This window comes from Nothobranchius furzeri, chromosome 10, assembly GCF_043380555.1.
Source record: "Nothobranchius furzeri strain GRZ-AD chromosome 10, NfurGRZ-RIMD1, whole genome shotgun sequence".
Lineage (NCBI taxonomy): Eukaryota > Metazoa > Chordata > Actinopteri > Cyprinodontiformes > Nothobranchiidae > Nothobranchius > Nothobranchius furzeri.
This window is the reverse complement of record NC_091750.1, coordinates 68,268,888-68,292,696: the sequence shown is the minus strand read 5'-3', so window position 1 is coordinate 68,292,696 and position 23,809 is coordinate 68,268,888. Positions and strand designations below refer to the sequence as shown.

The following is a 23,809-nucleotide window of genomic DNA, read 5'->3' as shown; positions in this document are numbered from 1 at the left end:
TTTGTGACGATGTTGAGCTAAGATTTGTAGGGACGTAAGAACATTTTTTTATTGAGCGTTTACATGCCAACATTTACCATTTAATTTTTTGGTGCAGTTCCAACACAGACTGCTAGGTAGCAGCAGTTTTTACAGTCTTAATCTGACAGAACGAAATCTCGCACCAACAGTGGACGTGTCACGGAAGTGTCTTTTCCACTTAAATTCAGTCTTAAAAATTGCAAATAATATGTATCTTTTAGTATCGCGATACCATACCATATCAGTTTATTGATAAAGCACATTTAAAAATAGCATGGCAGCTACACAGCATAGGAGTCAAATATAAAGCTAAAAACATAGAACACACATAAAAGCAAGGCATACAATTACATTAAAAGTTAGCTAACCATAAAACAAGTAAAAGCACCAAGATAAGAGATAAAAGATGGTGCATTGTATCGTCTGCCCTGTATTGTGATGTATCACCAGATTCTTGCCAGTACCCTAAAGATTTGGTGTCTTGCTAACCGAGTCATTCCCATCATATCCACATTTTAGACATTGAATTTGTGATACACTCTGACTTCTCTTGATATTTGTTTCAAGATTTTGCTTTTAGTCAACAGTTTGTCATTGGAGTCAACTAGAGCAGGGCGATATGGACCAACGCTCAATATTTTTCTGCTGAATTCCTATACTTCTCCGCCTGCATCGGTACGGAGAGACGCAACGCCATTTTGCGTCAATGCAAGGGCTCTCCAACAGGCTCAACTTTTTAACTGTCCGTCAAAAGGACTCCGCTTCCTTTAAATTTGTCAACAGCACTGCCATTGCCCTCTCAACAAACAAAACGATATTTAGCTGCAGACCCGGAACAGAATGAAGAACAACTCACGGAAAACGTCCAAAAATATGAAAGTTAACTCATCCGCGACTTAAGGAGTACAAAGACATGGAGCAAGCCTTTTATTTGTGGACGTAAATGATGGGATACGTGGGTTGAGAGGTATCGATCGAATAAAGAGGTTGAGGAGAATGTGGGACAAATTTGTCTGTTAAAAAATCTCTAAAAGACATAAAAACAACAAACACAATAGACACAATACACTATATTAGACAGGATACATGAGTGTAATGGTGGCTGGATACCACAGAAAAGCACTACGCCCTCTGTTGTCCTGGCGGGGAATTGCGTTGCAACTCTCCCCAGGTGACGGAGAAGTCGGAAGAAAAAACATCTCTGTCAATGCATGTGTGTGACTCGACACTTTCTTCTCCATCAGCTTGAGTCATGGTGAAAAGGCCAGCTGAAACACCAACGTCGCTCAGAAAACTAGAATCCAAGAAGCTGAGTGTAAAGTTTAGGGCAAAACATTAACCGAGACATTTTCATGACTTTAGACAACAGTTTACTGCGAGTTTTGTCAGCCCACGTTAAGAATACGTGTAACCGTTCACTGAGACACATCAGAGATGGAGAAGCAACAAGCTAGCAGTAGCAAAGCCTGCTAACTCTAGAAACTCACTGGTTGTATGTTTGTGTTGATTTAAACATAACTTGGATCATCTTGTGTCTTGCTTGAAAATCAAATCTAGACTTTTCAGTAAAACTTGAGAAGTTGTCCAGTCCTAGGGTCAACTGTGTCCTTCACAACAGTCTCTTACAACACTTTGTTGGACTGCTCATCAGGTGAAGTCGGCCATAAAAGATGATGATTATGTTTAAACCTTCATTATGAAAGTAATACTAGGACTTTATTAGTCATTTGTTTATTTACTTTACACTAAAATGGTTTTCCGTGGCTGTCTTGAGTCCTTCTGTGTCTTTCATTCATCACCACTGACGTTGGTTGATATGCTTCGTCCTCTATTAAACCTGTTTTTTAATTCAGTTTACACTGAATCCTGGTTTTAGTGAATGCGTCTTGATAATATCTACCTTAGTTTAGAACCAGTGTAGCAAAACCCAGCTGAGAAGGTAGTGTTTAAGATGTTCTGGCAGCTACAGCTGATGTTCCTCGCTGGTCCATTTGGCTCGTAAGTCCGCTCTTTAGTGGCTTCTGATATATCAGCTGCATTAACTCTGCCCTCAGCTTGGCCACTTTCTGCTGGGAAAAAGCAAAAACAAACACTGCAGACAAGTAATTTAAAACATCTTCGCGGCACATCAGAAAATCTAAATGGAATGACTTAGAAGATAGAAATCCCCACTGCTTCGTGTTACAGCCGGCGCAGCGCGACAGGAACGCTTTGTGTGGAGAGGTTAGCTGCTGAAACGTGGTTCAGTTGTCTCTGCCGCAGCAGAGCATGGAGGGTAAATATCCTTCAGCCGGGGCACAGACTCATTGCAGATCTGTGAAATGGTTCAGAAAGGTATTATGTATGAGATTTGGAACCTTTTCTAGTCGGAACTACAGTTTCGGCATAATTAATAACCACAGGTGTTTTTCTCCCTCTCTGTGGGTTTTATAAATTAGTTACAGCTCTGGAGCAGTGATATGAAACTAGATCATCATGTCATTGAAGCTGCTGTGATTTGTGTGTCTTTGTTGCCCTCTACTGGTGGTCAGATGAGTCCTTCTCCCACCATTTCTGTGTTGGAAAAACTCTTAAATGTGGAGATTTTCACTCTCCTTTCAATATTAGGTTAGGAATGATTTTTTTCTTTTGGTTGATTTAAAACCGTTCCTTTATTTTATTTAACTTTATGATCAACAGCTTTCATTTAAAGTTTTGGTTTGTTGTCCTGATTAAAGGCGCCACCTCCAAACACAGATTCCTGAATCTAACAGATTTTCCCCCAAATTCCTGTGATTGAATCATTTTAATGTATTATTGTCATTAACGGGTTGCCAGATAATAATTAGTTGGTTTAGTCATTTTATGTGGTCTGTGTGGTGGTGTAGGTGTGGACATGTTCACATATTGTTTCCCAAAAGTTTCAGATTTCTGTAGATTTTTAAACTTAAGCTTTAGTTATCTATTTATTCTGATTTCCAGCTATTTAACAATTTGTAAAAAGGGTCTCCTTGACTTATTTTGCACAAGTTTGAGAATTTCCCATCAATCCTTAAATTTACGGAAAATTGACTTTTATAACCTGATGTGGTGCGTGAAGCCATTCTTTGCGTCTGCATATTCGGCCTTTCCTTGCTTCAGGTCCAAATAGTTGTTTTCAGAAGAAAAGGATTCAATCTCAAGTGAATAATCCACATATTCAGGTGTTAACCTCCAGCTTACTGAAGACGCCATCTTTAACGCGTCTCCGTCTTTCAGCTGTTTGATGGATAAACGGTGAATAAAAGACTCTGTGATCCTTTTTAAGATGCTCATTTTCACACTTTTTACTGCTTAAATGTGTTCAATCACATTGGTAAAGAAAAGAAACCGCTCCTTTCAGGATAATCAAAAACACAAAGGTGAGAGTGAAAGGAAGCTATCGAAATAAAACATAGTTTTAATTTGTAAAGGATGAGTGATGAAAGCTGGCGGTGGGTCACAACTTTTATAAAACACCTAAAAGACCTAGGGCTGCATGATATTAGGAAAACCTGCCATGCATGATAACAGTGATCAGTATTGCGATGACGATGTGACTTGCAATAAATAAACAAATACCTAAAATCAAAAGCAAAGAAATTTAAAAAAAACTACTAAAATATTATAAAAATGGGAAAAGCTAAAATTGTGATCAAAAGATGTGAGGAAAAGGAAAATGAACATGAAAAGGCAATCAGTGGATCCTGGGAAAAGCAGAATTGGCAGAAAGAGCTAACGAAGCTAACTCAGGTGTTAGCTACCCATCTAAATTAAGTTCCATCCACCTAGGGGGCGGGCCAATCTATAAGAACCCACCTGATTGGCCAAATGGGTGAAGAGCTCCATTTGATTTGTCTAAAACTTCATGCTTCTGTTTAACATGCTTCTGTTTAACAGAATGCATCGTGTGTAGCAGACGTCTGAGCCAACCATCCTTTACGCTTTTTCTGTTCTTTGCGATATGCGTATTGCGCATGCCGATATCGCGATGGTGATACATTTGCATTTGATGATGAAATTAGTAGAAATTACGAGAACATTTGATTTTGTCGTATAAACCATCATCAGATGAAAACGCTCATTTATAAACTTGTTATAGTTTTGTTATGGGGACTGAGAGTTGCCTAAACATACAGCAGTCTCAAGCATGACCCTGACCATGTTCCCTGTTTGTTTGTAAAACTGTAATGGTCCAGTAAAGTGAAACATTTATCCTGTAAATGTTCCCACATCACACGTGAAACCAGTTCTCCGCTCTTGCGTGGACTCCCCTCCAGTCAAACACCAAGACAAAGCCTTTCAAGTCTTGAGTGTTCTGAGCACGCTGATGACGACAGCCCAAGGGAGGTTATTTTTTTATGTGGGACTTTTCAAGGGCAATCACTTTCATCTCCTTCCAACGTGATGCTCCATCAACAGCAGCCGTCCTCTCTCTGTTGTCAGAATAGGCAGGAATAATGCAAATAAGTCCACCCCTACCAATTCCTCTCTTGACAATCAAACAGTGAGGGGGGGTTGGTGGGACTCGCGTGCTTAACCTTCAGGCCGGAGGACCTTGGCTGTGTGAATTTAAGTGCTCGTCTGTTGTCTCATCTATCATCACAAGTAAGAAGATGAGGCTCCAAAAGCTGCACAGATCGTTGGCCTGTGTCTAAACAACAACAAATCAAAATGCTGTAAAGGTGGACGATACTTGTTTTATTCATCCCGGTTCTTCTTCTAGATCAGTTGTTAAAGGGACACTATGCAACTTTTTCATATTTTTAAATCATTTTCTTGAGCCAGCATGTGCTAAAATGACCCTTTACAGTAGAACATCGCTAATGTACCGTCGTCGCAGTATCGGCATGTGTAATACGCGTATCAAGACAAACAGAAGAAAACGCAATGAATGGTCAGCTTAAATGTTTGCTACACATGATGCATTTTGTTAATCAAACAGAAGCATGACATTTTTGACAAATCAAATAGAGCCCTTCACCCATTTGGCCAATCGGGTGGGTTCTTAAAGGTTAATTGCCCGCCCCTAGGCGGACGACACCTAATTTGGATAGCTAGCTAACACTTGAGTTAGCTTAGTTTTGCCAATTCTGCTTTTCCACGGATCCAATGATTGCCTTTTCTTCATTTTCTTTTTCCCTTTCCTCGCATCTTTTGGTCACAATTTCTGCTTTTGGCATTTTTTTTACATTTTTAGTCATTAAAAAATGTTTATTTTATTTTTATTTTTTGTTTTTGAATTAAGTATTTGTTTATTTATTGCAAATTATAATTATTATCCCGCATCTCAGATTTTCCTACTATCGTGCAGCCCTACTTGGGTTAATGGAATGTCGCTCAGACCCCACTGCCCTCTGTGGCCAGAATACCGCAACTGCAACTTCAGAGTTGCCGATCTGGTCCAAGCTGGTGGGGGGAGCTGTGGAGTGGAGTGGAGCTGGAGTCTGCTTCCAGGATGTTTCCTGCATGTTTTCGATGTAGACCGGAAGGCTGAGGAAACGTTTCAGCTGTTAGATTAAGGTGTTAAAAAGACGAACGCACAGCAAGGAAATAAGTTTCACTTTTGCCTTGACCACCGAAAATACCAAAATCATCATCATTTCACTAAAACGGAGATCATTCATTTTTTATGACTGCAAAATACTAAAAATTTCACCCGTTTGTGGGTGAGAATAACTAACCAAGTACAAAGATAGGTTCTGATTCTAGTTAATAAGGTTAAGCTATTCTTCTTCTGGCTGGCTTCATCATTTTCAGCTCGGTGGCAAACCGAGTTACTGGAGCTGCAGCTCAGAGGAACCACTGAATGTTAAGCAGAGAATTGGCTGCTTTATTCAGTCGCTTATCTCTGGGTACATCAGCACAATTCAGGATCACAATGGATTAGAGTTCCTGATCTGTTGTTTAAAGAGCCTGTTCTTGTTTATTTACAATGGATCAGGAGTCAACATGATCAAAACTAATCATTTATCTGCTTAAGATCTACGAGGCACATGCTTTTATTGTAGTGGAAGTTGCTTAAGGATTAATGCGTAAAAGTTTTTGGTAACTTTTGGATGAGTAGCTGTCAAAACAGTTATTTTTTTAAATAAATCAGAATGTGTGTTCTTAGAGAGCACCACCTAGAGGCAGAAAAATGCATTGCACCGTTATGAGGCAGCAGTAGCTCAGGAGGTAGAGCGGGTTCCCTCATGGGTTTGATTCCAGCTCCCACCAGGGGTCTTCTGCTGTTTTGTCTTTGGGCAAGACACTTTGCCCAACTTGCCTGTGTTGGTGGTGGTCAGAGGAGCCGACGGCGCCAAATGGCAGCCTCGCCTCTGTCAGACCGCCCCAGGGCGGCTGTGGCTACAAAGTATCTTACCATCACTGGCAGTGTGTGAATGTGAGAGCGCATGAAAGCGTCTTTGAGTGTCCTAAACAAGCGTTATATAAGTTTGATGTATTATTAGTATTATTAGTTGTATTATTATGTCCCTATATATAAATATTTTTAATACTTTCTTGTCAGTGAGAACTGTCTTCTACTGTGCACCTGTCCGACATCTGAGTTGAACACAGAGATCATTCCACTCTTGAAAGGGGAATTTTTGGCCGGTCTTTGAGGCGCTTTTTGGACAATTTATTTCTGTGGACTTCACTTTACTTTGGTCTGACTTTGAAACAGTCATGGAATTTGTGTTTATTGTGGCTGTGAATGTGGCTGGAGCAGCTCTATGGTTTGCCGTGTCTTTGCAGCTTCGTAAACAGCTCGAGACTGCTGCTGAATTTAGGTACTTTCTCGAACGCTCACCCGTTAGGCCAGTGGTCTGTATGTAAGTGGATGTCGAATGCTATTGGCTAATGTTGAGCGGCTGTCATGTCAGACTGCATGGGGATCTATGTAATGGAGGCAGGGTTTGCAAAAGCATTGATGTATTTCCCTCGTGATATTACAGAACAAGGTCAAACTTTCACATTTACGGATTTCTAAAAATAATCATTCCCGAAAAGTAGAAAACTGTAATTCTGCTTTAATGCGTCTACTGGGGCTGCCCCTAATGTTTTTTTTCTATAAATTAATTAATTGAATAATTTAATTGATTAATCTACATTTTTTTTCCAAAACTCAAAAGCAACTGATTTATTCTGTTTATTTCTAACACTCAGTTAAGGAGTTTATCTATTGTTTTGAAGGCTAAGCTGAAATGTGTTCAGACATAAAATCCCTTAAAAGTTCTCCTCTCGCGTGGCAGCGCTGTTGTTTGTGAACTAAAATCAGATCGGATGGCCTTTGTAAAGAATGGGCCGTTTACATCTTATTTATGAACACAAAATGTGAGATTCCATAGAAATATGAAATATCAATCTGATGGATCTTTGACTATTTTAACCAGAAGATCAGAACTTTTTATTGCAGGGATTAAGCGACACTTCGTATTAACTCCAAGTAAAGAGAGAGAGTCAGGTTTAAAATAGTTAAGAAATTTATTCCTACACAATTTAAACAAGACTAACTTTAACATTCTGTGTACTGATGGACTAAGGTGGAGTGAGACGTGATGAATGATGATGGTGTGTGTGTGGAGTGTTATTCAGAACCAGCGGATCCGGAGAAGCAGTTAGTTCTGAGTGGGAGTGAATGTTTCGCTCTAAGCCTTAGTAGGAGATTTATAACACACATGAAACACCATCTGTCGGTCTACGTACCCAGGGGAAGCCTCCAATCAGATCCAGAATGCCGAAGTCCTCGTGGACCCTCTTTGGTACCGAAGCTGGTACAAAAGCAGCGGTGCCGACCAAACTAGTCTTGGAATGCTTCCAGGTCACGACAGGTTATCACTGGTGTCTCCGAGACCCTGAAGGGGTCGTGAGGTTCAGCTTTTATTCTGAAGGAACCGTTGCGGTCAGGTGTAACTTGCAACAGATTTTATCCAGCTTGTCTGAGGTTCTTTTGGCTGAAGAGGAATCCGGATGGCCTGTCCGAGATTTCTCTAGAACGCTTTGAACTAAAGAAGAGGTGGCGTGGAATAGTTTTTATACTTGTCATATTTTGGTTTACTGGTGAATCAGAATTTGACATGCAAAAGAGGGTTTATACAAACACAACAGAAAACCACGCCTTGCCAGAAACGAAGGTTCTGATTGGATCAGACAGAAGGAAATGTGTCGTGTGACTTAACATTACGTGTCATTAGTGTCTAGTGCAAATGTCCAAGATTATAATAACTTGTAAAATACTACTGATCACAGGATTATAATATCAAGTAATAACATTGTCATTTCACAGACTGATTGAACATTGGGCTCACATTATTGGTAAATAACAAAGTTGTTGATTATGTATTTATCAAAATAGTTCTCGTCTTCGCTTGGTAACAGAGGTGAAGCAGTTCAGATGAGCAGAGTGCATGAAAGACCTTGGCCACTATTTCATGTAGATTAGCCTGTCAGAGACTTTATGTCTCTGCTGGAGTAGACGCAGCAGATCATGACCTTTAGGTCAAAAACAGGACATTCATGATGCTACACCTTCTCTTAATGATGTCCACACCTTCACATCCGTCCAGCTTCCCTTCCTTCCACTCAGATAGAAACCAGTGGACCTCTGGTGATTCATGGCTCGAGTTTCTTGTGTGCAGACAAACTCGTCTGTAGCAGGTCAGGCATAAACAACCTGTGGGTGTGGAAGGGTGGGGTTTGGGACTGATTTACTCAGCAGGAACATCAAAGCCAGAACAGGACTGATGAGGTTTAAACCTTGGATCAGAGACCAGGCGTCACTCATTGAGTTCCTTTCAATAAAAGTAGCAGTAGTCATTTCTGAGGCTTCAGCTGCTTCTATTTTAAACTCAGCAAAAAAACGGATAATTAGCCAAAGTGAAAAGTTGGGTCGATGCTTTGGATCAACCCACGCCTGCCAGAATCAGACTGCTGATTGAATCTAGAGATCACGAACGTGTGCACAGAATTACTTAGTAAATGATGTCTTGTTACGAGAGCTTCAGCTCGTTTATTTACCTTTTTTCTAATGTGCAGACAGCACAATAATTGGTTTTGAGGAAAATGTCATTGTTTTCTGGCTGTTGACTTAGAAGTGAAAGACAAGGAGGTTTATTATGGAAGATGATCTCACAGAATGTTATTTTTACTTTGAAATTATGACATTGAATTTTTATTTTGTGAAATAGTTATTTAATTATTATTATTTTTTTTTACTTAAAATACACCATCAAAAATGCCGTCTTCAAAAATTAAACAACTGAGGTGACTTCCAGGTGACCCAAGCCAAAGCAATCGCCAAACAATCGAGTCAACGCCTCACCAGTGTCAGGTGACCAGAAGCGTAATTTGATTGGCTAAAAGCCACTCGACTCAATCGAGTGACGATTACTTTGACTTCGGTCACCAGGTCACCTCAGAAGTCGAATTTTTGCAGCAGAAATTTTTACGTTGAAATTTTTGTTGGTGAATTTTAAGTAAAAAGTTGAAGCACGTAGTTTCAAAGAATAAAATTCAATGTCATAAAACCAATGTCTAAAAAAGTCCTGTTGTTATAAAGATTGCTGTTGTGATCCAACTACAAACTCTTTCTGCATAAGTTCATGTTTGGTTTTATCTGGTTGCCCTCCAACAAAAATTATTTATAGAGCACCAAGTCACAAGACCCAGCAGAGTGCTCAAGTCACTGACTTGAGCAGTTCTTCTGAACACTAAAACAAACATTTGGGTTTGACAGAAGAGGAACAAAGACTCTCAGTTTGTGTCTGACAGAGCGATGTGTGTGCGAAAAAAGTAAAGACTTAAAGTACATCAAAGGAGGGAATAAATATTTATTCTAATTTTTTGCAAATCCTTGACTTGTAAAGACTGGGGCCCATGACCGGGAGGCATCGCCATAGTTTAGCTTTTTCCTTTTATGATCCCTTTTCCGGGGAGGGAATCCCCAGCAAAAGGTTTTTAGCAGATGAGCTGAATTTAAATTTCCAGATTGACTTGAATAGTTTAAAATGTTCCTGTTCTTTTCCCTTATGAACTCCCGGGGTGGTTTAAAGTGTCGGTTACATGTTTTGTGAATGTTACTTATTTAAAAATGGGTGGATTAACACAAGATTTCTGTTATTTGTATGGAATATGTTTTTAAATCGAGTTTAGTAAAATAATCATACATACATATCTTGATCTTTTTATTTCATGTTTTGGTTTATTTTATTGGTACAACGAGAGAACAAAGTTGATCTTTTATGGAAACGGGAAGCGGTTCACTTTAGGTCTTTCCGGTCTACGAAGGACCCGGTACCTATCCCAGTCTGGGATGACCGGATAGGCCGCCTCTTTCAAAGGATGAATTTGGACACAGTCACAATTTCATGTAGGAATTCTATACACTTCTGTTCCATACGGAAAAATCCAAACATGAATACGTGTACCGTTGCATCCCTCACATGTACCAGCATGTGAAACGAAGAGAAGAATCTCCTCACAAATACATGTTTCATGGGGAAAACTTTTGGTTTTGACAGTTTCTAAAGATATGTAAAGGCTGGATTCAAACTGAAATGTTTTCTATAAGACTTTTGTCGTAACAGCAGACGATTTGGGACATTTGTGCGAATTTTGTGGTATTTTTTATGTATCAGTTTATTCAATAAGTGTTTGAATGATGTTCTAATTAGTTCACAATTGATCACATTCAGAATGTTAGGTTCTCTCTAGCTCATTCTCTTGGCTCCTAATTCGCTTAGTTTCACCGGTTTCCAACTGCTCTCACACTTTCTGACTCATGAAAACTAAACGGGGAACGGTTCGAGATGAGTTGCCGATGCTAAAACTTTCACTGTTTTCAGAGAAAAATGTAGGAAATTGCAGCAAGACGAGTGTGACGGTCAAACGTTGTAAATATTGTGTTTGATGTCCTGTGGACCTCTATGTCTACCGATTATATGAAAACATGTTTATGACATTATTCAGGATATCCGCGGGTCCTTAAAAAGTCTTAAATTTACTTTTCCAAATTTAAGGCCTTATAAATCCTTAAAAATTACAAATAATCCTTAAATACAGTTTCCAAAGGTCTTAAATTACCAAAGACCCAATAAACAAGATTCTTTTATTTCTATAAAATTTTCATGAATTTCTAGGTGGTGTTCAGCATTTTTTGTGTATGATATAAGCGGAACCGTACACATTCAGTTTGTTGTGAAAGGGGGCTATTTTTAGATGAGCACATATAGCTGGTTAAGCTAGTGGGGGCTTCTGCCATGGGGATGTGCAAGTTTAATGGTAACTGGATGGCTAAGCCCACATCCGCGACGTGGTTAGCACCGGTTCCAGGCAATTGCTGGAAATTATAGCTTAAAATAAATTTACAAAATAGCATACATTTGGTCAAAGTGGCCTTAAAAAAGGTATTAAAAAGTGTTAAATTTGGCTCCCTTAAACCTGCAGATACCCTGTTATTATGTAACTGCTTCAGATCAGATAAGAAATAAAAGGACACAAATGCTACTCACTCAGAGACCCACATCACTTAAGTTTGAGTTCTGGTTGTTAAATTTCACACCTTTTGAGTATCTTGTTTATCTATTATGTTAAATCAGCCACTAAAAGAACCCTTCAGATGTTCTGAGACGAGCTTTAAATCTGAGATGCTGGTTTTACTTCTGGGGTTTAGCACCTGCTTAGCCACGGAGCCTTGGGTCCACCTCACGGCGGCCTGAACCCGGCTGATAAATGATGCGCCATAAAGGTCCCCATGATAACACAGCCCCCCCACCCCCCCCAGTGTTGCCACGGTGTTGGCAGAAATACTGGCAGACTCTTCTGTAACTTAGTGCCTGATCATAAACATTTAACACCCTTCTGTTTGGCTTGCAGCAAACAAAGAGTCACAAAAAAGAGCAATAACCCTTTAGAAAGCGGATAAAAGCCAACTCTGTTAGACGGACTCCCTTTGAAAGATTCGGCTTCGTAGAGATCATTCCAGCGGCAGCTGAAAACTCAACAAAAACAATCTGGAAGCTAATGAAACCCGAGTCTGTGTGTTTCTGCTGGCCCTGTGGCTGCACTCGAAGCTAATAGTTTATTAAACCGGATGGCAGCTTTGACTAATGCCTTGTGCCTTGTTTTTGTATTTTTTGCAGCCTAGATAAACTGCTGGACTCAGGCTTGTATACGGGAGAGATAACAGAGCTGTCAGGAGGCCCAGCCAGTGGAAAATCTCAGGTGAACTTTTCCTGCCTTCCCTGATAAATTCAGCCTCATCTTTTTTGTTCCTTTGGATTCCCTCTTCAGCTCCAGGGTGAGTTACTGAAATAGTCTGTGGTGTCTTTACTCCTCCCTGCCTGCCTTTCATGTCACCCAGGTGTGTTTTGGAGTGGCAGTGCACATTTCTCACCACCTGAAGCAGACAGTCGTCTACGTGGATACGACCGGGGGGCTTACTGCCAGCCGCTTGCTGCAGATGCTTCGAACAGAAACGAGTAACACAGACGAGCAGGTGAGCTGGCAGAAATGTCTTTATGAAATAAAAATAATAAATTATGGATCTTGAATTAAATAAGAACTTGACAGTGTCGACTTTAACTTTCCAGATGGAAGCTCTTCAGAGGATTCACATTTTCCATTTGTTTGACATCTACGCTGTACTCGACTGTCTGTACGGGCTCTGCAGTGGTGGGCTTCAGCAGGTTTGTTTGCAGAAAACACGCCAGCTGCACCTGGGGGGAGCTTCCACTCCTCAGCTTCTAACTTTGTCACATTTTGTTAGGTGTGTGTCGGCGGTGGCTCTGTAAAGGCGGTGATCGTGGACTCTGTGTCGGCTCTTATCACTCCTCTACTGGGAGGCAAGCAGAGTGAAGGTGATGTCGTTTCCTACTCGTTCCTCAGCCACCAGTTTGTGTTTATGGTTGCTGCTGTGTACCTGTAGGTGCAGCAGGAGACGTTCTTCTGGAGCTTTTTTCTGCCATACTGCTTAAAATACTCTTCAAATACTAATGGCAACGAAAAATTTTTATGTTAAGTCAAAAATCTCATCCAATCCATCAATCTGGCTATTCACCGTCCCTCCCCTTCTTCACATACCCCTCATTCTTGGTTCAGAGCAGCTAACAGGAAGTGAAGCCAAAACTGGGCTAGTTATATTAGCTAGTGTAATGGATGGAATGTTGTGTTTTGTTTGAAGTCTGTCTGTTCTTGTAGGGAAGTGTTTAGGTGACGGACCTTTTGTCTGTGAACGCAGCCTGTCCTCTGTTGGCTGGTAGAGCTCAATGTGTGTGTGTGTGTGGTAGCCGGTGTAGAGGGTTCTAAATGTTCTAACATGTTGTTCGTAGGGATTCCCCAGATTGGTGGTAGCAGTGAGCTGCTATGAGTTTGAAGTTGGGAATAACCCCAAAAAGCTAAAACCTGCCTATAGCTAACTATATTAGCTAGCATGCTAAATTGTTATATGGTTACATGGGTGCATTATGTCAGGCGTTTTGGTAGAAAAGGTGCCAACGAGTTGACTAAATAAAACCGAACCCTCAGGAACGAGCATTGTACTGCATTCTGGAGGTGCAGCTAAGAGGGTGGAGCCTGAAAAAGGGGCTGGACCTTTGAATTGTGTAATTTCAAAAAAGTAGCCTGCTTAATCGGCAAGAAAACGTCTCCTAAATTCCACCTTTAAATATAAAAAGGGGTTTGCATGTGTCATGGATTTTATCAATATGTTTATCAATAACCCATTTCCTATAGTGAAGAGAGAAGGAGACAATGAGTCAAACGGTTATAACTGTGGCAAGATGCCCAAGCAAATGCACCGAACATGTGTTCACAGGCTTTATTTATAGGGAGAGATGAGAGGTAGAGAGAGAGTCTGTGTGTGTGTGTGTGTGTGTGTGTGTGTGTGTGTGTGTGTGTGTGTGTGTGTGTGTGTGTGTGTGTGTGTGTGTGTGTGTGTGTGTGTGTGTGTGTGTGTGTGTGTGTGTGTGTGTGTGTAGTAAGTGAGCATGCAGAGACATGGAGCAATACATTACATCCAGTTGATTGAGTCCATCATCAGGAATTAATAAACATAGATTTTCCATAACAGCATGTTTTCAAATCTTAGAAACAACGTGTAATCAGTAAAAGTTTATTTTAGACTCATTTGTTTGGAAAAGCTGATTTTAAATAAGTGAGTCTGGATGTCAGAAGGATGAACATTTCTTCCCTGGAGCTCAGAAACAAACTCGATGAACATTAAATGGCGTAAATGCGGGAATAGGTCACTTTATCTGTGACGCTCAAACTTCAAAGTGTAACTTTGGGATACTGAACATATTCCACCCTCTCCCTAACTTCTTGCACCTCCAGGCATGTCCTTGATGACACAAGTGGCAGGAGTTCTTAAGACGATGGCTAAGGACTTCAATGTTGCAGCGCTGGTAAGGATGACGCTGGCCTTGATGTTCGCCTCACAAACCTGTCTGACTGGATGTGAACATCAAACGTTTCTCTGCCTTTGTTTTGGAGCAGAAACAAACTAACAACAAAGAGCTAACCAGATTTAAAAATCATGCAGGAACAAACCCAGGATGTAATCTTTTAAAAAAAGACATGCTGACGTCTGGGCCTGCAGGTAACAAACCATGTAAGTAGAAGTGGCAACGGAGAAGTGCAGCCGGGCCTGGGCGTATCATGGAGCCACGTCCCCAGAACCAGAATCCTGCTGGAGCGAGTAGAGAGCGCCGCTGCGTCTGTCAGCCACTCCAGTCTCCGCTCTGCAACGCTGATCAAGTCATCCAGACAGGTACCGCAAGCAGCACAGACTGTTGTCAAAACATACTGTTAAAATGGAGATGGCTAAGGTTTGCCCACAGGTCCGCTTTGATAAAGACTCCTGATTTCCATTTAAAAACATCTCCCAGCTCAGACAGAAATACACCAGCCTTATCACTCTAATTCATAGGGACAGGATGTAAATAAGGAGTCATGCTGCTCATTTAGATGCATCACAGCTCTGCTGACTTGTCCAATCACAGCTGCTGAGACAAATCCTAAACAAGACTCGGGTGTGATCATCTGATCTGCACTAGACGTTAATTCCCTTTAAATGTTTACTGGCAACTTTTTCATATTTTTAAATCATTTTCTTCAGCCAGGATGTGCTAAAATGTCACACCCTCCTTTCAAAGCCAGTAAGTTGTTGGTGGTCGCATTGTCCAAATTAGTGGAACCCTTGTGCGGTTTGATTTGGTCCCTGTGGACCCATTTATAGACAGGCTCCTTGTTTGTTTGGGTAATCTTAGCGATTATCAGGTATGGGCCTGACCACTTGGGCATAAGTTTCTTAGCCAGCTTCCCAGAGGTATTCTTTGTGTTACCAGTTTTAGGAGCGAAAATGTAGAACCAGGCCTCATTACCTATGTTGAGTTCAGAATGTGAGGCCCTTTGATCATAGTAAGCCTTCCGTCTGTGCAAACGAAAACGCTGCAGGCAGATGGTTCTTCATGTCCTGCAAATATTGTTTGCTCGTGTAAGCCGGGTTGGGCTCGGACTGAACTGGCTGGTACAGCAGATGAAGTGGCAGGGTCATTTGTCTACCCATCATCATTTCAAATGGGGAGACCCCTGTAGACTCATGAGGGGTGGCCCGTATGGCCATCAGGACCAACGGAAGCTTCACATCCCAGTCTCGGTGATTAGAGGACACGTACTTCCTCAACATGCTGACAACCATCCGGTTCATCCTTTCAACCTGGCCAGAAGACTGGGGGCGATGGCTAATGTGGAAATTGGGCTTCACACCCAACAGTTTCCAAAGATGTTCCATCACTTCAGAGGTGAAGTGAGTACCCCTGTCCGAGTCAACCCGAGTGGGAAGACCGAACCGAGCGAAGATGTGATTCATCAAGAGAATAGCTGTTGTTTGTGCCGTGTCATTAGGCGCTGGTAGACATTCAACCCACTTGGTGAATGCACAGGTCACAGTCAAGATGTATTTATTACCCCTGCTGGACCTGGTCAGAGGCCCCACCCAATCGAATTGCAAGTGCAACCACGATGTGGATGGTCCCTTTCTCTGTAGGGGATCTCTGTGGATGGGGTTAGATGGCTGAAACTGACAACAAACCAAACAAAGCTGGACGTGATCTGAGACGTCGCGACGCATCCCGGCCAATAAGCAACCTGGCTCAGGGCACCGAACGTGGCCTTGACACCTTTGTGTCCGGTGGAGGGAGAGTCATGAGTTGCGTGATCATGCCCCCCCTTAGTGACTGTGGTGCCACGAGGACATGTGGTCAAGCTCGACGGAAGAAGGCAGATGAGTTGTAGGATCAGAAAAGTACAGGAACATCCTGCTTATAGCAGGGTCCTGGGACTGAAGACTGACAAGATCGTTACCAGAAAAGACAGGTTGAACGGACACAACACCCTCGGATGGTTTGGAGGTGGGCGCGTTAGCGGCCTGAGCTCGAGTCACGACACACACACGGGGTGGGTCAGACCGAGAAGACACATCCTCAGGGAGCCACAAGGGGTTGAAGACCCATGAAGTACCATCGGCTGCACCTTGTTTGGCAAGAGAGTCTGCAAGGTCGTTCAGATCCTTATCAGTTCCGGGTGCACGAGAATGTCCTTTGACTTTACGCCAATAGATGCGCATGTCATGTGACGTTGCTAGGGCGTCACAAGCCATGAAGTGGTCCTGATGTTTTAACGGGCTTACGGTTAGAGGTTAGGAACCCGTTACTCTTCCAAGAAGGTAGATGACAAATGAAACTGAGACACGCGTAGTCAGAATCGGTGCAAATCACCAGCTCACTGACACTGCGGTCCACATTAAGTTGTAGTACTATCAAGATCCCAGCCACTTCTGCAAACTGTGAGGTCTTAGGACCCAACCGGTAACATTGGGAGTCCTTCTGGTTAGCGTTCAACCAGACGACAACCACGCCTGACCTAGGCGCAGCACCGTGTCGAAAAGAACTGCCATCGACGTACACGGTCGGCAAGTCCACACAGAGAGACTGATCGAAGTATTGGTGGTTGGGGTTTAGAAGAGTCTGAGGAGGGCTAGCTGGCGGGACTGACGTGACAGCGTTGTCCGAGCAGTGTTGGCACGCAGCCAAGCCCATGCCAAGAGGGCTACGGCGGTTCTGGGTGTAGCGTACTTCGATGTCAAAGCTTTGAAGAGCCAGCAGCCATGACACGATTTGCTCATTGGTCACCACACCATCTCTGATGCGCTGACTGTTAAGGAAGGTCACTGGCTGGTGCTGAGTTTCAATGATGATTTTCTGACCACTGATGTAGCTAGAAAAGTGTTTAACTGCCCACAGGGTGGAAAGCAAAGCTTTTTCACAGACAGAGTATTTTAACTCAGGACCGGACAAGAGCTTACTAGTATAGGCTACGACACGCCTGTCGCAGTCATATTACTTGGTAGAGACCTCAAACAGTGAGATGAAAAACCTACCTCAAAGTGGAACTCCTTGTCACAATCGGGGAGCGCCAAGCACAGAGCTGAGCATAACGCAGCCTTCAGGTCATCCATGGCCTGTTGCTGCTGCTCAGTCCACTCGAAAGGCACATCCTTCTTCAGTAGGTTAGTCAGAGGTCTCGCTTTCTCAGCGTAGTGTTCTACAAACTGGCGCGAGTAGTTGCACACCCCTAGAAAGCTCCGAAGTTCTGAGACATTCGTAGGAGGTGTGATGGTGGCCACACCTTGAATTCTGCCAAGTTGAGGCTGCACTCCCTGTGGTCCCACAAGGAGGCCAACAAAATGAACCATTGACCTGCACCACTGACCTTTGGCGAGAGAAATCTTTGCACCAGCAGCTCCGAGCTGACCCATGACGTGGTCCAGCTTGGACAGGTGGTCATCCAAGGTACGCTTATGAACAAGAATGTCATCGACATAGATGAGGGTACCTCGCACTCGAGCATCAGGGCAGGCTTTGTCCAAGAAGATGTTGAACTCAGCTGGTGAGTTGGAATAACAAAAAGTACACCGAGCAAAGGTTTACTGGCGGTTGGCAAAGGAGAAGGCTAGTTTGTGTTGGTCAGATTTAGGGACAGGAATTGTCCAGAATCCAGATGCAATGTCAAGGGTGGAAAAGTATTTAGCGTCTTTCACTTTTGGGAGTTCTTGTTCCAGGTGCGCCATCGGCCACCTAGACAAGGGAACCTGTTTGTTGAGTTGTCTGTAGTCAATGGTTAGGCACCACTTACCATTAGGCTTCTTTACTGGCCACAATGGAGCCAAGTAGGTGCTGTTGCAGGGTTGAATGATCCCTTTAACCAAGAGGCTTTCAATGATTTCCTGGCCTTGTCCGTGGGACGCCAGGGGAATCTTGTATTGACGCACAAAAGTCAGCGCAGGGTGTGGCACTGTTGGAATCCTGACTTCATGGCTAGTGGTTAGACCACAGTCCAAGGAGTCAAGTGAAAGAAAATCTTTGTATTTTAACAAAAGTTGTCGTAGTTTGTCTCGCTCGACATCGTTGGTAAGAGCATCTGCTTGGCCCACGACCTGTTCAATCTGAGAGAAAACATCAGAGGGAATCTCTGATGGCTTTGAGCTTGGCAGTGAGCATGCGGTTTCCCCACGCTCAGTCACCTACAGCATGTCAGTGTGAGTCGGGGAAAGAAGGCGGAATGAACGGCAGAGGTTTTCTAACACCTGCCCTCAGTTCCCCTTCTCCAAGATCGATCAAAGCTTCAAAGCGCTTCAAAAGATCAACGCCTATGATCAAAGGCATGGTTCCACTCTCACAGATGTGCACCGGGTGTGTCAAGCTCATAGGACCGATCATGAATTGGAGCAGAGTCTTGGAAGACAAGAGCACTGTAGAAGGAGAGAAGACACGGATAGTTAATGCACAAGACATCAGTTCTGGAGGGCGTACACCTCCACCTACATCCAGGCAGACGCGGTTGAAAAGAGACCTGCTCATGATTGTAAAATCTGAACCAGTATCTAAAAGTGCGTTGCAGGGATGCCCCTTTTGCAATATGATGGATACTGTGGGCTTACCACCCCTCCCCTGAGGCAGGAGAGGTCCCAGCAGTATTTCGTCAGGCTCGACACCAGGGGGCGCCGGGCCACTGTCCGTGGGGGTCGCACTTATCATCAGTGTGGATGGTGCGATATGGGACATTTTGTGTGTTTCCTGTAGTTCAGAGCCAATTAGTACATCCGGTTGCAGCTCTTCCATCTTATCTGGAGGCAAATCAGCAGAGCACAGGGCTAGAGCCCCTCCCACATAGGAGGCATTTCCAACAGTTTGGACTTCTGTGACTTTCTGTTGCAGATTGAAAAGCTGCATCTGCATGTTTTTCATTTCAGAAAGATGCATATGCAGTTGGGTGTGCGTTTAATTTTTCCACTGGAAAAATTGCATCTGCATTTGTGAAATATGCATCTGTAATTGCATTTGGAGTTGGTTTTGCATTTGCATGTCATTTTTCATCTGGAAAATGAGAGAAGTCAAATGATTATTTTGGTCTGAAGCCATTGTAGTGATGTAACAGATCCTTTAATTTGTTATAAAATTAATGGAAGCTTAATAAGAAACCCTTGCTTAACTGGATGGATGAAAATGAGCTTTGTTACAGGAGAAACTGCAGTGTTTTGAATGAAGATTCAGGAACAGAACAGTTTCTGTAATGACCCAGAGATGTCACTCGATGGAGTCAGAGCCAAAATGGCCTGAACAAGATGGCCGTCCGAGAGGTTGCGTGGCTTTACCCAGGCAAGATGGCGGCACGTGTGCACATGCGCCTTACCTCCAACTGGCGGTTCGCACAAAATGACTGACCGAAAGTACGTTTTCCACACCAAAAGTGTTAAAAAAAAACACCCCTAATTCTGCTTGCACGATGTCGGAGCTTGTCCCGTAGGAAATAGCGGATTTTAGGACACAGATTCGCTGGGTCGGTCAATTGTCAGCTGGCGGGTTAGCTACTCCCTTTGCCGAAATCGAGGGCTAAACGTTAGCAGCTGGGCGTGCTAAGCTAGCGGGACCTGTTAGCTAAACAGGACTTTGCTGTCTAATTCTGTCGTAGCACTGACCAGTCCGAAAAACCAAACGTTCGTGGCGTGTTCGCGTTAATCTTTCAGACAAATTAGCGTGTGCGGTTCGTGACGCAGCGCTCTCTTCCGTTTTAAAAGCTTATAATGACTGTCGCAATTGATGCTAGTCAAGCTACGGGATTGATTTCCGGTTGATCACTTCCGGTAATTGGGAGAAGCTTTAAGCTTCTAGGAGAAATTCTTTTATCTCGTTACACAAGAATAATACACAGTGGGCACGAAACCACTCAAAAAGACGTGACAGAGTCACATAGATTAAAATACACAGTGACACGAAGTTCACTCAGAAAAGACATAAACACATGTTTTCACCTTAAAGATGACAGCAGGAAAACCCTTTCAGATAGGTCTTTCTATGAAATCAAAATGGCAAGAGAACTGACACGTCAGCCCCCAATGATTTGAGATGATCAGCACCTCCTGTCGAGGTGACGTCACTCCCCCTTTTGACTTTAAATGGAGATGCTGCACTCTAGAGGCTGATAATGATATTGCCTCTGTTCAATCAGAAACATCACATTTTGAGTGTTTAACTGAGTAAAATGTCTCAGAATGACCACGAAGTGTCAAAAATGTACAAATATCTGGCAAAACGGCTCACCAATGATGTAACGATTAAATTTACTTATTATTTAATGAACCATAAAATGTGATTCCATAGGAAGTATGAAATCAATCTTATGGATCTGTGGATAACTTAAACCAGAAGATTGGAACTTTTTATTGCAGGGATTATATAACACTTCGTATTAACTCAGAGACAAAAGAGAGTCAAGTTTTAAAAGTTTAAAGATTTATTACTAAACAAATTAAAACTAGACTAACTTTAAACACTAAATGTATAGTGTAACTAAGGTGAAGTGAGACGGAGAATGGTGTAGTGTGGAATGTTGTTCAGAACCAGCAAATCCGGAGAAACGATTAGTTCTGGTGGGAGTGAAGGTGATGTTTCGCACTAGGCTTGGTTGGGAGATTTATAACACACATTGAGACACCATTCTGCCGGCCTACGTACCCTTTGCGGAAGTCCCTGTCTAGATCAGGAATGTCGAGGTCCAGCTTGACCTTCTCTGGAACCGAGGCCGGTAGGAAAGCAGCGGTTGCCGACCAGACCAGTCTTTGAGATACTTCCGGGTCACGACAGTTTTATTGGCATCTAGCGAGACCCAAAAAGGGGTCGTGATGATTCAGCTTTTATTCTGAAAGGAACCGTTGCTTGGTTGGTAAAGTGCAACAGATTTTATCCAGCTTGTCGTTGGTTCTTTCGGCTGGAGAGGAAAGTTACGGATTGGCCACTCCGACAACTTCTCTAGAACGCTTTGAACTGGAGTTTAAGCTGAAATGGGCATAGTTGTATACTTCGGATGTTTTGATTTACGGTCGAATCAAAAGAGGACAGCTTTACCAAGCACCACCAAAACCACACCTCCGTCAGATCTGGAAGATTCTGATTGGATCAGAAAAAGGAAATGTGTCGTATGGCTTAACCTTACGTGTGATCAGTCTCTAGTGGAAACATTTAAAGTTATATTACTTATTATATTCTGTAGGATTATAATAAAGTAATTAATATTTTCATTTCACAGATTGGTCACATCTTATTATTGACTAACACTTTGTTTGATTAGCTTGTGAAAAATAGTTCTTTGATTTATTAAAAAGAGTCCTTTGTCTTCATTCTTCTCGAGCTGGAAAGGAAAACAGTTTAGAAGCAGATGCATGAGACCTTGAACAATGTCTCATGCAGATTAGTTCTTGCTGAGGAGAGGGGGGGAAATTACTTTTAGGTGGAAAACAGTTATTTCATTCTGTTACAGCTAAAAGATTTTCATTTTGGACCCGGCCCAACAGCGGGCCGTTTGTGGACCCTGGAGGGACTTTTTTTTTAATGAGGTCATGCCTTCTGGCAGCAAAAATGCCGATGAATTACCCTTTTCTAGTTTAAAAATAAACAAAACATAGAATCAGTCATTATTGACCTTTTATTGTATATTCCTGAGTGAATGGGATCACAAACTGTGGAAGAAATGGTCTCCATTGTAGAGAATGTAGAATATGATCTTTTGTTAGGCATTGAATTTATATTATGTGAAATTATGTATTTGCATTCAGCCTAAAATACACCAACAGACCTCCTAGTGACCCAAACCAAAGCAATCGTCACTCGATTGTCGGTTCACTGGGGTCACATGACCAGAGAAGCTACTTAAGTCACCTCAGCTGATTAATTGTTGCTGGTGTGTTTTAAGTTAGTCAAATGTTGTATTCTGGTGAAACCATTTATTCCATAAAAAACCCTCTCTGACCTTTACTAAAAACCAGTCACACCAAAACCTGGAATGAATGAATATCCTAAGACTAGAAAATCTAATTCAGGGAATTTTTCTTTTATTATGAAAAACCTATGAAACCCTTTTTCTGTTCAGGATGTACTGCTCCTTTGTGTTGTTAAATATAACTTTTTGGGGCCCGATTCTGATCTAAATCTTGTTCTATGTTCAGAACCAGTTGTGTTTACGGTTGAAATCTCCTCCTCCCCTTCAGCCGTGTGGCATCAGAGAAGAGTTTGACCTGCAGTGGTGGAGCCGGGTTCCTGGAGAGGGCCGCGCTGATCCTCAGACCAAAGGTGAGCACATGACTCTGAGCGTCATCTGATTGTTTCAGTTATTGCCTGTAAGAGTGGCCAGCTTAGACCTCTGTCAGCTGCATCATCAGCATCTCTGCACACCCGAGAGGAAAGAACATGGAGTCTTGTGCTGGGAAGCAGGTTTATTTTGGAGTTTGTCCCCCGCTGAGCATTAAAACCGCCTCAAAGCCAGAAAGAGATAAAAGGCTAATCTAAACGTCTCGCTGATGCTAAACAGAGAAAGCTGTGAGCTTCAGGTTAAGGAAAGGAAGGTTGCTGGTTAGAGTCCCAGATCTCTCAAACACAGCATGGCTTTTCACCTTAATGTAGGGCTGCTCAATTAATCGAATTTTAATCATGATTACGATCCGAGTTTTGAACGATTATAAAAAACAAAACAAGCCGATTATTTGCTCCTCCCACTTGCGCTGCCCTGAGTTGCAAATGAAGCGCTCCTTACAGTGTTGCCAACTTGGCGACTTTGACGCTATTTCTAGCAGCTTTTCAGACCACCTTCTTGACTTTTTAAATCTTAAAAGTACCTAGCGAACACCTGAGAAACATCTCTGGTAACCCTTAGCTACTTTCTGGATAACTGCCGTCGACATTTCTTGCAGGTTAGCTAAACACTCCGCCTGCGCTCCGGACCGTTTTTCAGGACATTAGGAAAGGGAATGATGTAGTGATGTGTCAGTCGCTAAAGAAACGGCTCTCAGAGCTGGCTCCCTGTTGGATTAACCAGAGTGAGTGACACACACACCGCACCTGCGGACTCCTGAGCCACTAAAAACGGCTAAATGTGCGGCGTGCTAAACACACGTGCAGCTTGCCCCGATTGCTGTGAGACCAGGTTGGGGGGTGCAGCTGTGGTTGGGACAATTATTGCATTAACTGATGGACCTGTAAATAAATAGTTTATAAATAAGGTAGAAATAAGTTCCTCACGCTGATAAATAACTAATCCCTCTGAGGACACGGTGCTAGTGCACGCTCCTACAGCACCTTGACATGTCTAAATAAATGTTATGCAACATTTTGTGAATATCAATTTGTTTGCATTTATTTGTTATAAATGCCACTGTATAATTCTTGCTGTCAGTATTTGCAAGATATTGGTATTTGGGTCT

At 42.5% G+C, this 23,809-nt stretch overlaps 1 protein-coding gene across 2 annotated transcripts in view; it reads left to right on the top strand.

The window, feature by feature from the left end:
- rad51d (RAD51 paralog D) overlaps positions 1 to 23,809 on the top strand; it is a 33,459-nt gene that overhangs the window by 8,992 nt on the left and 658 nt on the right. Inside the window, exons 4-10 of one of the 2 annotated variants that reach the window (XM_015961919.3) lie at positions 12,141 to 12,222; positions 12,362 to 12,496; positions 12,591 to 12,686; positions 12,767 to 12,857; positions 14,332 to 14,402; positions 14,597 to 14,767; positions 22,601 to 22,682. In XM_015961919.3, coding sequence (XP_015817405.3) covers positions 12,141 to 12,222; positions 12,362 to 12,496; positions 12,591 to 12,686; positions 12,767 to 12,857; positions 14,332 to 14,402; positions 14,597 to 14,767; positions 22,601 to 22,682 — 728 coding nt within the window. Of the gene's footprint in view, positions 1 to 12,140; positions 12,223 to 12,361; positions 12,497 to 12,590; positions 12,687 to 12,766; positions 12,858 to 14,331; positions 14,403 to 14,596; positions 14,768 to 22,558; positions 22,683 to 23,809 lie in introns of both variants that reach the window. The other variant, XM_015961918.3, reaches the window with a different exon arrangement.